The following is a 13,311-nucleotide window of genomic DNA, read 5'->3' on the forward strand; positions in this document are numbered from 1 at the left end:
AATAACCTGAATTTGGGGGGGGGGGGGTGTCACTTGTCGTTTGCTTCACAGCCCCTAGGAATCTGGGGGTCCACTTCCTGCTCTCCCTCTGTTGGGGCCGGTTCACGCCTCCAGGTGACCCCACACTGATCTCAGCACCCCCACACTGCCCCTCTGCCACCAGCAGTGGCCCACAGGAAATACACATTCTTTGTTCAAAGTATGAGAGGACTGGCTGATTTCAATGTAGCCATTCTCCTTTGTCCCTGCCATCGGAGCAGCTAACCAGCCTTGGTATTTTGCACTTTTGATTTTCCATGCAGGAGTTTGACTTCAGTCCATTGAATCCCCCCTAACAGCCCCTCTCTCTGCTGCTTCTCTTGATGGGGCGGGAAGGGCAGAGAAGGGAACACACAACACAGCTGCAACTTTTCTCTAAATAAATCTTCTTTACCAACCCTACCCTAATCTACAACAATCCCACTGACTCGCTGTAAGTGGAAAGCAGTCTGATACTCCTAAATAAATTGTGCACAAGCTCTTACTCCTTTCGTGGCTCGCTGTATCTTCTGTTTCTCGGAGCCTTGGCAGAAACTTCCATATAACTCTGCCATGATTGACTCAGGCAGTCAAGTTCACTTTCTGGTGTTGGGCCCACGTTCCCTAATCTCAAGGAAGCCCCACCTGATACAGGAACAAAACTGGGTTCTATGAACAAGAAAGAAAGAGAAATGGCTCTTCCACGTCTTGCTTGCTTCCGAGCAAGCCCGTGGTATGATACGCGTCTTCTGGTGTCACGCTCTTGTGCGGTCCCTTTCCACACTGAATAAGGCTGAACTATGTAACCAACGGGAAAGGACAGTGTGTGCTTTCTAAGGTTAGGTGATAAAACACACGGTGGCTTCTACCTTGCTCTCTCTTGGATCACCCAGGGGGCAGCCAGTGTCATGTCATGAGGAAACTCAGGCAACCCTATGAGGCCCATAGAGGGAGGAACTAAGACCTCTGGCAACTGCCAGAACCAATTTGCCAGCCATGTGAGTGAGCCATCTTGAAAGAGCCCCAAGCCAGAGCCACTCAGCTAAACTGCTCCTGAATTCCTGACCACAAGAAACATAGATACCACATGTTTATTAATTACCATTTTAAGCTGCTAAATTTTGGAGCAATTTATTTTGCAGCAATAGGTAACTAATACAAGTTTTCAAACCACCAGTGTCTTTGAAAGGTGTCTAACGTGTAAAAGCACTGAGCGTACGTCTCTCCTTTATTCCTCCTGGCAGCTCTGCAGGACAGACCTGGTGACCTTGGTTTACATTGAAGCAAATTCAAGCTCAGAAATGAGATGTGATTTACCAACAGTCTCAGCTCCTAAGGGGCAAAGTCAAATTGAAATCAAGATCTGTCTTACCTTGTCTGTCTCCAAACCGCATATTCTTTCCACTGCGTTGCCAGCCAGCGGCCCAGGGCAACAGCCTGAGCTGCTCCTATATTAACCCAGGTGTATATATTTTTAAATTACAAAACAACATTATTTTTTTTTCAGTTATTTTCTAAGGGCAATGTATTGGTTTCCTAGGGCTGCTTTAACAAAGTACCGCAATTAGGTGGCTTAAAATAGCAGAAATCTATTTTCTTATAGTTTTGGAGATTAGAAGTCCAAAATGTCAGTCGAGCTATACTTCTTCTAAAGGCTCTAGGAAGAAAGCTTTCTTGCTTCTTCCAGTTTCTGGTGGTTCCTGGCAATCCTTGGTATTCCATGGCTTGTGAGAGCATAACTCCAACCTCTGCCTCTGTCATCACATGGTTTGTCCCTGTGTGAGTCTGTGTTCAAATTTCCCTCTTCTTAGAAGGACATCAGTTGTTGGGTTAGCGCCCATTCTAATCCCGTGTGACCTTAACTTGGTTACATCTGCAAAGACCCTACTTCCAAATAAGTTCACATTCACAGGCACCAAAGGTTAGGACTTGAACATGTCTTTTGGGGGGATAAAGTTCAACCAGCAGCAGGCATCGAGACTGAAGTTACTGTGCCCATGTTATGGATGAGGAAACAAGATAGGTTGGGAAGGTTAAAGATCTTTCTGCTGTTGCCGGATTCTCTGGGACAGGAACCTCACTCCCAACTCTGTGGCCCTGTCCCAACTCAGCTGAGAGAAGGAACAAGTTGCTCGAAGCCTCTCCCCAACCTGGCCCCTGTGCCAGCTTCCCAGCACTAAAGCCATCTTCTCAATGGGACCCTGGCTAGAGGACCAGGAAAGGCTTCAGAGAGCAATGCAGGCCCTGGGTCCTGAAAGGGGCATGTGTGTGTGTGTGTGTGTGTGTGTGTGTGTGTGTGTGTGTGTGTGTGTGTGTGTGTGTGTCTCAGTAGGGCTCTTAGTTGTCAGCAGCAGAAAACAATTCTGGCTAAATTAAGGAAAAAGGAATTTTCTGAAAGGATATTAGGCAAACCATGGATTCACCAAGGCTGAAGAACTAGGCTCCTCAAAAAGACCACATCAAGGTGACCTGGGCAGCCAGGACCATAGCTAAAATCCTACCACAGAGTAATGCATCAAATCCCTGATTCCTGCCTCAAGTCCTTGGAATTGGGTGTGGATGTCACGTGGATGTCACTGGAGCTGACCCGGGAATGGAGTCTTCACTACTTCTGGGTATCGCTGGCTCCAGTGTGACCCATATTCTCCCCCACTTTTTTCTTTCTTTAAAAGTACAGAATTTGAGCCAAGGGAGTTCAAAAGAAAAATTGGTCCATCCAGCTTCTGCCTTCATATTCAAATTTTTGTCTCAATCATCACATGTACTAAGGGAATTTAATGAATATGTTCCACCAGTGTCGAAAACAAAACTTTCCTATGGCCGTATGTTCCCGAAACAGACTCCTTGTTTTGAGAGAGCCATGCCCTTCCTATTTTTCTAACCCAGTATTTTCTCACACAAAGTCTGAGTGAGAGTTCCTTCTCTCTTTCTCCCACTCTCTGTCTTGCTCTCTCTCATTCTTTGCCACCTCTGCCTTGTCTGCCTGGCAGGCCGTCTCCCAGTAGCTTGTCATACTGGTTTTATCAAACACTCTGCAGGGGTTGGGTGGCTGAGGTAGAGGTGGCATGGGCCATCAGCTCCTTTGACCCTGTTTAAACCCAATCTTCAGGTAGATCTGATAGGTTGAACCAAGTCACATACATGGGTCAGATGACAGTGCTTGGAGCCTGCTGAGCTTCCAAAGGGGGAAACAAGTGGGAAACTGCCCAAGCAAATATGAGGTCTCTGAAGCTGCACCACAAAATAAATACATACACTTTATAGCTTATAGGCAGCAGGAGAGAAGAGCACGTGACCTTTTTCACTCCCTTTTTTCTTCCAAATTCATCTTGAGGCAACTGACAGCAAATCAATTCAAATGAACTAATGAACAAAAGGGTGGGTATACCCTATTAATTAAGATGTTCTCTGACCTAGAAAAACTATGAACACTCAATTTTCCATCTCTTACCCAAAATCCAGCTCAAATTGTATTTATTTCATCAAATCTTCTAAATGTATCTCCCTGCAACTTCCCTTCAAAAATTAACTGAGTGAAGGAGCCAAGGGTTAAAACAAGACCTGCAGGTTTGCAAGCAGCTGGCCTCAGGATGGCGGCAGTAAACTATGGAGATTGTTATGTAGAGCAGTCTGGGAGGAAGAGAACGTTTACCCCAAATGGTTATGTTAAGTATGAAGAACACTGAAAGATAAGAACTTTGCTCCCTCAGGAAATGCATGCATGCCTATTGACATCCTGTGGTATATAACCAGGATCTGGTTAAGAATAAAGTTGTCTGAAGTAAACTCAAGCTTCAGACCCCCTGTGCCCGTCTGTGTCTTTCTTTCTCTTCTTCCTTTCTTTCTTTCTCATCATTCCTTAGTAACCTTCGAGCTCCGTTTCAACAGGAAGCAACAACTGGGTGTGTATTTCAGTTCTCTTCCATTTGGCAATTATATTTCAATTCTCCTTTCCATATTTGTTGAATGAATGAACTGCTGTGGCCGTGAAAGTAAGGTACTGCATTGACAGCCCATTCCTGAGGAAGCTCAAGGTTAGAGTGGGGGATGGAGCACAGTCTCCAAAGAAAGTGGGAATCACAGAGCACAGACTAGGCTGCAAAGAGAATCAGCGAAAGCTGGGAACCGCCCAGTCCTCTGTGTGTGTGTGTGTGTGTGTGTGTGTGTCTGTGTCTGTGTGTGTCCTGACAATTTCCTACCTTCACATGCATTATTCCTGTATTCCTCACTATACCCCAAGAAGGTGGATATTATTATTGCCATTTTACAGTTGGGGAAACTAAGGCACAAAGACATTAGATAGTAATATGGAGGTCACATGGGGATTTAGGAAAGCAGTCCAAGACTTAGCCCATGTCTTTAGACTCTATTTCTCCTGCTTTCTTCTACATCCTGCAATGCTCACTAGACACCAAAGGACCCTACAGCCCCTGTCCCTGCTTTTCTCCCCCATTCCTAGAAGCCCCCATCCTGGTCAACCCAGTTAGAGAAGTCAGCTCCAGCCTCTCCTCCCTGCTCCATCTGTTGCAGGGCGGGTTGTACAGGGCAGTCCTTGCCTGCTGGGAAGGGTTAAGGAGGAGTGTTTGTAGCAGCCACCAGCCGTCACCTAGGAGAAGAGAAGAAAGCAAAGCAAAGAGACAGGCCAGGCCAGACTCAGCGGCCGGTGGGGGGTGGAAGTCAGCTTGACCCATACAGTCCTAGGGAAGAAAGGAGTGGCCTCACCTCCATTGACCCAGGAGGTAGTGACCTCTGAGGGGACTGGGCATCTGGAGGGTGAGGTCGCTGTAGGGCCATCAAGTAGGGAAAGTTCTGGCAGAGATTGAAGAATGTAGGGGGGCAGGGGCCGAGCCTGGCCCAGCAACTGAAGTCAGAGGCCAGCAGCAGAGCCGGAAGTCCCGGGTTCTCAGAGGGTAGAAGGGGAACCCCTGAGTTAAGGAGGACTGAGCCAAGACCCAGCAGGTGTCAAGAGGGAAGTCTCCTCCCTGCCTACCGAGGTTCTAGCCATGCCACAGCCCAGGGGCCACGGGAGGAGTCCTAAGACCCGGGAGCTTCCCGTGCGCAGCATCCGACCCTTTAAGTCCAGCGAGCAGTACCTGGAGGCCATGAAGGAGGACCTGGCAGAGTGGCTGCGGGACCTCTATGGGCTGGAAATCGACGCAGTCAACTTCCTGCAGGAGCTGGAGACAGGCCTGGTGCTGTGCCGACACGCCAACACCGTCACGGAGGCAGCCCTGGCCTTGCTGGTGGAGGGACCCACCTGGGCCCAGAGGCTTCCCATGCCCCGGGTCGGGGTTTCCTGCAATAGTGCCGCCCAGCCGGGCACCTTCCAGGCCCGGGACAACATCTCTAACTTCATCCAGTGGTGTCGCATGGAGATGGGCATCCAAGGTAAGTACCGTGGACCTAACCTTACGGGGGCCCCCTCTCTGAGGCCCAAGCTGGACCTGGAGGTGAGTTTGCCTTCCAGATCTGCCCTGGGCCAGCTCATCTCTCCTGCTTCAGTTTCCCCCAACTTATAGTCAATCCTCAATAAATGAATGTGTTGATTGGTGGACTAATGCATTCAACAAACACACATTGAGCTCCCGCTTTGTGCCGAGCTCCGTGCTGGGCACTAAGGACAGAAAGGAATGAGACCCAGTGCTCAAGGAGGGCGAGGTCCAGGAAGAGACAGAAGTGTAGATACGTGCATTACAGCCCAGGGGAGAAGTGCTCAAAGCAATGGCCTGTGTGCTTAGAAGCCTCATCCCGTAGATGAGGGAAATTTGAACTGTCTTGAAAAATAAATAGAAGTCGGGGGAAAGGGAATTCTAGGCAGGGGGACTGCAGGGCAAAGGCACAGCAAAGGCTTTGTGTTTCGACGACTGGGAGAAGCTGAGGGGGCAGTTCAAGGGCATGGGACAGGGCTAGGATGGACAGAGGGCAGCGGAGGAGGCAGGTGGGAGCACTGGGGAGAGGCCCAATTGTGCTGGGCTTGCAGGGGTCAGGGGAGTGACACGTCAGGGTCCCTCATCTCCTTGGCTTTGGATCCAGCAGTGGGATGGGGCTGGAGATGGTGCTATCCTCTAGGCCAAAGGCGGTGGGAGTGCGACAGGGGAAGGCCCAGGCCACTGGCAGGTGGCCGAGCAGTGAAGAGCAGGTCTGAAGGGTGAGTGTTTTGTTGCGGGCTTGCCGGGCATCAAGCAGCGTCTACAAATGCTTACTAACTCTGTGTGTATCCAATCCTCACAACACCCCCACGGAACAGACTCCATTCCCATTCTACAGAAATGGAAACTGAGGCTCAGAGACATGCCCAAGGTCACACATCTAGTGGGTGGGAGAGTCAGATGCCAACCCAGCTTGAGCCTGAACTCCACCTTCCCTGGCTGCATGTAGTGGGGGCTGACTTTGGGATGCTTGGTGGACGTCAGAGGGAGAGCCATGGGCAGGAAGCACAGTCAACTGCTCTCTGCTCCTGGACCCAACCTGGCAAGCAGAGTGGGGAGAGGAGCAAATAGAGTTAACCCTACTCTGGCCACCTGCCCACAGCCAGGCTCTGAATCACATCTTCCAACCGCAACCGCTTCCGTCAGATGGCTGCAGACAGTGCCTGGACAGGGGTGCCCAGACCCCTCCTAGGGCAATGCTGTCCACTCCCCAGCCCTCTCCAGGACGGCCTCAGTCCCTAGGACGGCAGGCACCAGCGCTCACGGGTAGCATCTCCAACCCGCACCCAGGGAGGTCAGCGAGGGGCTGACGCTGCCTCCGCCTCCCCCGCCCCCCCCCCCGCCCCCCCAGAGGCGCTGATGTTCGAGACGGAGGACCTGGTGCTGCGCAAGAACGTGAAGAACGTGGTGCTGTGTCTGCTGGAGCTGGGCCGCCGCGCCTGGCGCTTCGGGGTGCCGGCGCCCACCCTGGTGCAACTGGAGGAGGAGATCGACCAGGAGCTGCGCCGGGAGCTGGCCCTGGCCCCGTCCGCGCCGCCGCCACCCGCGCCCCCCACGCGTCAGCCCTGCCACTTCCGCAACCTGGACCAGATGGTGAGGGGTTGGGGCACGCCCGCAAGCACCCCCCCATCCCACCCTTTTCCGCGGCTGCTCTGCTCGTCCCCATCCGATTCCAGCGCTCTCTGAGCCGCCCCCTTCTCGGGCTCCAGTCCCGGCCCTGACACCAATGCGCTGTGTGGCTCTGAGTAAATTACGTTCCGCTTGAGCCTCAACACCAACCACACATATTAGTAGCTGTGCCACTCACTACCTTGGTATAGTAAACCCAGCGCTCTCCACGTCTCTCATCTAACCCACACCATCAACCTGTGAAATGGTTAAGAATAAACTCTGTACCTTGCTTCAAGTCTTACATCCACCGCTTCATAGCTGTGTGACTTCCACAACTTATTTAACCTCTCTGTGCCTCTGCTCCCTTTCCTATAAAGTGGGGGTGACCGTGGAACCTACCTTCTAGGACACTGTGAGTACTAAAGGAGCCAGTTCATATGAAGTGCTTAGCGCAGTGTCTGGCACAGAAGGAGCACTCCATCAGAATTAGCTCTAACTATTTAGTCACTTCAGTGATTAACCCCATTTTTACCACTAAGGAAACTGGAGCTCGAGGAAGTCTCTTAATTTGCCTGCGGCATATGATGCAGTAGAGGCAGGATTCTCACCCCCATGTGCCAGATTCCACAGCCTACCTTGTTAACCATTACATGCCATGCCTCCTTCAGCCGCTCCTCGAGGGTCCATAATGGTGCTGGGCCACTGGTGACCACAAAAAGTCTTGTTCTCCTTGGGACATTAAAAGCCTTCTCCCCCTCTCCCTTTCAGTGCCTGGCCCTGGCCTCAGCAGAATCTCGGGGAAGGCTCTGGCTTGCAGGCAGGCCACCCTGCTTTGTGCTTACTCCCAAGGGGGTGGACTCCAGGGCATGGGTGGAGGGCAGGGCTGAGCCATTGCTACTGCCCACAGGTGCAGAGCCTCGTGAGCCACTGCACATGCCCGGTTCAGTTCCCCATGGTTAAGGTGTCCGAAGGCAAGTACCGCGTGGGGGACTCCAACACCCTCATCTTCATCCGGGTAAGTCCTGGGATGGCAGGTGGAGGGATCCCCAGGGTCAACAGAATAGGGTTTCCTTCCATGTGACCTTGCCTAGGCATGAGGCAAGGACAGGAAGTCACTATTTACCCCAAGTTATTGGGCCTCGGGGCTCTCTTTCTCTCCCCGGAGAATTCCAGGAAGTTCCTGGGAAAATTGGCAAGCTATCTCCTGCTCCCCCCCCCCCCCAGGACAGCCAGAACCCCCCGTTCTCCCACCCCATCTGCCTCCACCTCAGCCCAATCTAGAAGTTGACCCCAGACAGAAGTGAGGTAGGGGAAGGGGTCTCCTACTTTTCCAGAGCAAGGGGCCTGAGAACCCCAAGTGTGGGTTCAGTGCATGGCCCCAGCCTCACAGATGCCATCGTGATCCCTTAGATGTGCCTGGCTCGGTACAGTCGCCAAGTGAATAGCAATGGAGGACCTAAGTGTGCCTCTTCCCCTACTCATACCTGGCTGAGCCTCTCCAGAGACACGCTCTGCACCCAGGGCCGTAGCCAGCAGTTTGGGGGGTATGGCCAACTCTTTCGTTGGCCTAGATGCAGAGTCAGCTTCCAGGGGCCTCACCCAGACCCTGAAGCAATAGCCCTTTGAAGTAGGTTTGTACAAGGGATTGTGACCCCACTTCTCAACTGAATGAAATGGAAGCCTGGAGAAAGAATATGCCTACCCCAGAGTGCAGTGGGGCTGGGACCGTCAGGTGTTCTTTCATCACACTGCAGAGGCAAAGCCAGAGGTAATTTGGGCCCCATTTCTGACACAAGCCTATGCAAACTCTTTACAATGAAGGGGGAGTTCCGAGGCCTGTTTACACAATGCCTGTGAGATCCCCTGTCCAGGCACGGGGCAGCTTTCTGTGTCAGCTCCTCCTCCACCCTTGACCATGTGTTAGCAATGCCCGTCATGGAGGAGCTGCAAACACCGCCTATGTGCCGGCAGCACGTGGGCAGGTCACAGGATGGGGGCAACTCTTGAGTGGTGCTGGAGGCCTGCAGAGTAGCCCAGGAACATGGGGAGCCCTCCACTCTGAGTCACCTTCACCTTTACCCCTGCCCCTTGCAGATTCTCCGGAACCATGTGATGGTGCGTGTAGGGGGCGGCTGGGACACGCTCGGTCATTATCTGGACAAACATGACCCCTGCCGGTGCACGTCCCTCTGTGAGTCTCCCGAGATTCCCCTCCCTGTGGGGCTGGTTGGAGAAGCACAGCTCGGGGTTGGGAGACTGGAAGCAGAGTGGGGTGGTAAGTTTGATCTCCAAGCTTCAAGAAGGCAGTTGCCCTCCAGGAAGATATTGGTGAAACTTCTCCATGGAGAGGTTGCTCCCAAACAGAAGGAACGGTGGAAAATGGGGCGAGAGGTGAGTGGGAGATGGAGGAAGGAAGGTACTAGAAAAGGTACGGTATGCCTTAGCAGGACTTGGACAGCAGTGATGTAGTACAAGTTATAGACGCAGGGTGGCGCCAAACACATGCAGACTCAACAGTTGCTCAGGCTGCGTCGCTGTGGAGCGAAGGTCTGGCTCTGGGGTCCACTGTGGAGTCCATCTAACTAAGGCTCGGACACTTTCATCCCTATCGGCATCTCACACCGCCCCAAACAAGCACACGATCTAAGTAAACATCATATACTTGCAATACAAAGGCAGCTTTAAAGCCAGTCCCCCAGCTGGGCCCTCTGACCAGATGACATCCCTGAAGCCCCTCCTGTAAGGCGGCCCCACTGCCTACCCCGTGGGATGCAGGGCATGGATCAACCGGAGGAGGGGATAAGGGGTCACACCAGCAGGATGTTAAACCCTCCCCTCCTCTCCTCTGTCTGGGGGCTGTGTGGGTAGCGCACAAGCCGAGCAGCTTCCAGAAGCCCCCAGCCCCCCCGGCGCAGCATGAAGTGCGGGTGCAGGATGGGCCCAGGATGACCATCAGCCGCTCCCAGAGCCCGCCGCCCCCTGTGACCTGGAAGACCTACACCTCCTCAGGCCGGAAGCGGAGGCCCCTCGCTGCCGCCTCCCCAGGCCCCTGCGGTGAACGGGGAGCAGGGGTGGAGGTGCTCGGAGAGATGGCACCACCTCCCAGGTACAGGGAAGGGACAGGGCAGGGCCTCTTTCTCCTTTCAAGTCTACCTTCTCAGAGGCCACCTCACCCCAAGATAGAGGGGAGTCTCACAGCAGCGCCCCTCATTTCCTATTTTGAGTACCTTTGGGTTCATCTAGTTGCTTCATACCTACTTCCATTTCACACGTGAAAAGGCTAAATAAAGCCTAATGAGGGAACAGGACCTACCCTGTTGGTGTTCTGGCTAGGGAAAGGAAGGGGACAGGACTGGGTGACCCTGTGGCCTTCTGAGTCTCCTTTTCTGGCTGTATGGTTCTCCCTTCCAGATGCCAGGAGAAGCTGCTCACCCCAGCATGGAGGCAGCTGCCAGCTGGATACAGCCCACCCAGCCCCGGATCCTCATCCTCCCACAGGGGCCGAGACCCCCAGTGCACACCCTCAGGGAAGAGGGAGGACGGCCTCCCCCACCAATCCTCCAGGGGAAGGACTCCCACTTCGTGGGTCTACGAGGACACGAACAGGTGGGGATCCCACGCCAGGGCTTCCACCCCCCAGAGATTCCAAGGCGCCGAAGCCACTGCCAAAGGGATACCAACAAGAGGACCATCTCCCTTGCCTTGTTCCACCAGCCCAGTCAAGCCCCTGGGCCTCAGGCAGTTATCCTGGGGTGAGGCCAACAGTGCTTCTCCCCAGCCCAGGGAGCCAGCATCTGGCAGTTCACCATCTCCTGTTAAAGGGCTCACCAAGATCCCCATCCAACTGCCCTCTTCCCGCCCCCCTACTCCAGGAAGTTCTCCAGGTACTGCAAGTAAAGATCTCACAGCAGAATCGGGGAGAGGCTCTGCCCCATTAGGGGCCGTCATTGGGTACAGATGCCCAAACAGATCCAGACATAGGGACGGCACTGCAGAGGGGGAGCAGGAGGGCCAGAAGTTGGACATCCGGGTTCCAGCCAAGACTGGAGAGCCCCGGAGTCTGGGCCTCCAGGAACCAGAGGGGCGGTACAGTCCCCTGCCCCTGGGCAGAAACAAGGAGCAAGCCGTCTACCATAGCCTTGAAGTGGAGATTGTGGCCAACATGAAGCTGCTAGAGGTGGGGGTTTCCCGTCCCCAGGGCACAGGGTCTGGGGCCATCCCTCGAAGTGGTGTCTACATCCCACTGGGTGGGCAGTGGCCCAAGCGTGGAGGTCCTTATGACAAAGTCATCCAAGAACTGACTCAGGGTCCCCCACCCCTCCTTAAAGTGAACTTGGAAGCCTGGAGAACGGGACCTACAGGGTCCCCTAAGCTGGCTGCTGCCACAGTCTCAGGAAGATCAACAGAGAAGCTGGGAGCCAGAGAGGATATGCCAAGGACAAAAATAAGCCTTTGCACCAAGGACCCTAGGATAAGGAAGGTCACACCTCAAGGAGGGCAGGACTGCTCAGCCTCTACTGTGTCTGACAGCCTGGAAGCCCCCACACCTTCATCCTTGAACCTCAATTCTGACAAAGCCAGGGCCTGCCAGGGCAAGGGAAAGAGATCACTCCGGAAGCCCCAGAAGGTCCCGTCCATCTACAAGCTGAAGCTGAGACCCAGGATCCGGCCCCGGAGGGATCACAGGCCTGAGAAGCGGCCTTCACGCATCCCCAGACCGATGGCCTATCTTTGCCTGGCTCCATCCATGGCACCCCCAAGGGGCAAGGTGGAGCAGGCGGCACTGGGCAGCAAGGAAGGAGAGGCATTCCTGGTGGACGGGGAGAAGGAAGAGGGAAAGGAGAAGAAAGGGCCAGCCACTCCCCTGGAGAGCAGCCCCCAGCCTTCTGAGGGCCTGAGGCCTCAGCAGCTTGATCAAGCCCCACTCCCACCTGAGGAGGAGTCCTGGGTTTGAGGAGGGGCCTTCTCATCCCTGAGTCTGTGGGGTAGGCAAGGAGGGGAATGCAAAGGAGGCCCATGTCTCTACTGGATTCCCAGCCACAGAAACAGAAGCGGGTGCCGCTCACCTCAAACAGGATCTTGACCAGGAGGGGACTGGAAGACAAATGCAGACTTGGTCTGTTCAGCTGAGCAAAGGGACAACCCATCAGTTCCACTCCAACTCCCGAGTTAGGTTAGGGGTGGTGGAGCCACCCTCTATCTTTTTGCACAACCCCCACAGGATAGCCTCCAAACTTCTGTCCTCTGGCTATAGCCTACCAGTTTCCACAAATCCTATAAAATATTAAAAACCTGTGGGTCTGTCTTCAAGTCCCCAACTTCTCAAGTCCTTCACTCTAGGACTGTGGCGGTGCAGAAAGGTTGTAGTTTCAAAGGTGATCACACCACAGGGGAAAGGGACAAGGGGGAGGGAGCTGGGGGTTGAGAGAGGCTTCCTTCCTACTTTCTCCTGCAAGCGGAACCTCATCCCTCATCGGAATGGTGGACAGGGACAAGGGCTGCAAACAAGCTCCTGCAGTGTCACCCCTGCCAAGGTCTCCAAAGCTCTACTCTCCATTCGGGGACTGAGACCACCCAGCATCAAGAGGGATGGTTTAGAGCATTCTTATTACATTTACACCCACGAAGTCAGGATGGAGAGGCCTTAAGTCTCAGTGGAGAGTAGAAAAGGATGAGGAGGGAGCAGAAACTGGGATTGAGTCTGGCTTGGAAGTTTTCCAGAGAGAGTGGCAGGGGGTAGGTGGAGAGGAGATTGAGTCTTTGAGTCCAGATCCTTCCCCTTAGTTCTCCTGGTTGACCTAGAAGGCAGGCCCTTTGGAGACCTCCCCACCCTCCCATGGCGAGGAACGGAGCCCCCTCCCCACCCTCCCATGGCTGGCGAGGAACGGAGCCCCCTCCCCACCCTTCCATGGCGAGGAACGGAGCCCCCTCCCCACCCTCCCATGGCTGGCGAGGAACAAGCCCCCTCCCCACCCTCCCATGGCGAGGAACGGAGCCCCCTCCCCACCCCTCCCATGGCGAGGAACGAGCCCCCTCCCCACCCTCCCATGGCGAGGAACGGAGCCCCCTCCCCACCCTCCCATGGCGAGGAACGGAGCCCCCTCCCCGCCCCTCCCATGGCGAGGAACGAGCCCCTCCCCACCCCTCCCATGGCGAGGAACGGAGCCGACACACTGATACAGAAACGAGGGAAAACGCTCCCTGGTTTTTAATCTGACTTCCGATAACAGCGCGATGGGCATCACACACACTT

The 13,311-nt window shown here is 54.1% G+C and overlaps 1 protein-coding gene across 1 annotated transcript; it reads left to right on the top strand.

Annotated features, from left to right (window-relative positions):
- The first annotated feature begins 4,504 nt into the window (after positions 1-4,504).
- Positions 4,505-12,353, top strand: GAS2L2 (growth arrest specific 2 like 2). The gene is made up of 6 exons (XM_077165131.1): positions 4,505-5,406; positions 6,799-7,040; positions 7,966-8,073; positions 9,153-9,249; positions 9,927-10,164; positions 10,470-12,353. Exons 1-6 carry the CDS (start codon positions 5,022-5,024, stop codon positions 12,010-12,012), a joined length of 2,613 nt encoding a protein of 870 aa, XP_077021246.1. The 5' UTR covers positions 4,505-5,021; the 3' UTR covers positions 12,013-12,353.
- Positions 12,354-13,311: the final 958 nt, after the last annotated feature.

The sequence above is a fragment of the Tamandua tetradactyla genome, chromosome 6 (genome assembly GCF_023851605.1).
Source record: "Tamandua tetradactyla isolate mTamTet1 chromosome 6, mTamTet1.pri, whole genome shotgun sequence".
Lineage (NCBI taxonomy): Eukaryota > Metazoa > Chordata > Mammalia > Pilosa > Myrmecophagidae > Tamandua > Tamandua tetradactyla.

What these genes read in the sequence shown, in the direction of transcription:
- GAS2L2 (XM_077165131.1), top strand. Translation starts at nt 5,022, where the DNA reads ATGCCACAGCCCAGGGGCCACGGGAGGAGTCCTAAGACCCGGGAGCTT. An exon ending in CATGGAGATGGGCATCCAAG is followed by an intron (nt 5,407 to 6,798) that starts GTAAGTACCGTG and finishes CCGCCCCCCCAG; the next exon opens with AGGCGCTGATGTTCGAGACG. An exon ending in CTGCCGGTGCACGTCCCTCT is followed by an intron (nt 9,250 to 9,926) that starts GTGAGTCTCCCG and finishes CTGTGTGGGTAG; the next exon opens with CGCACAAGCCGAGCAGCTTC.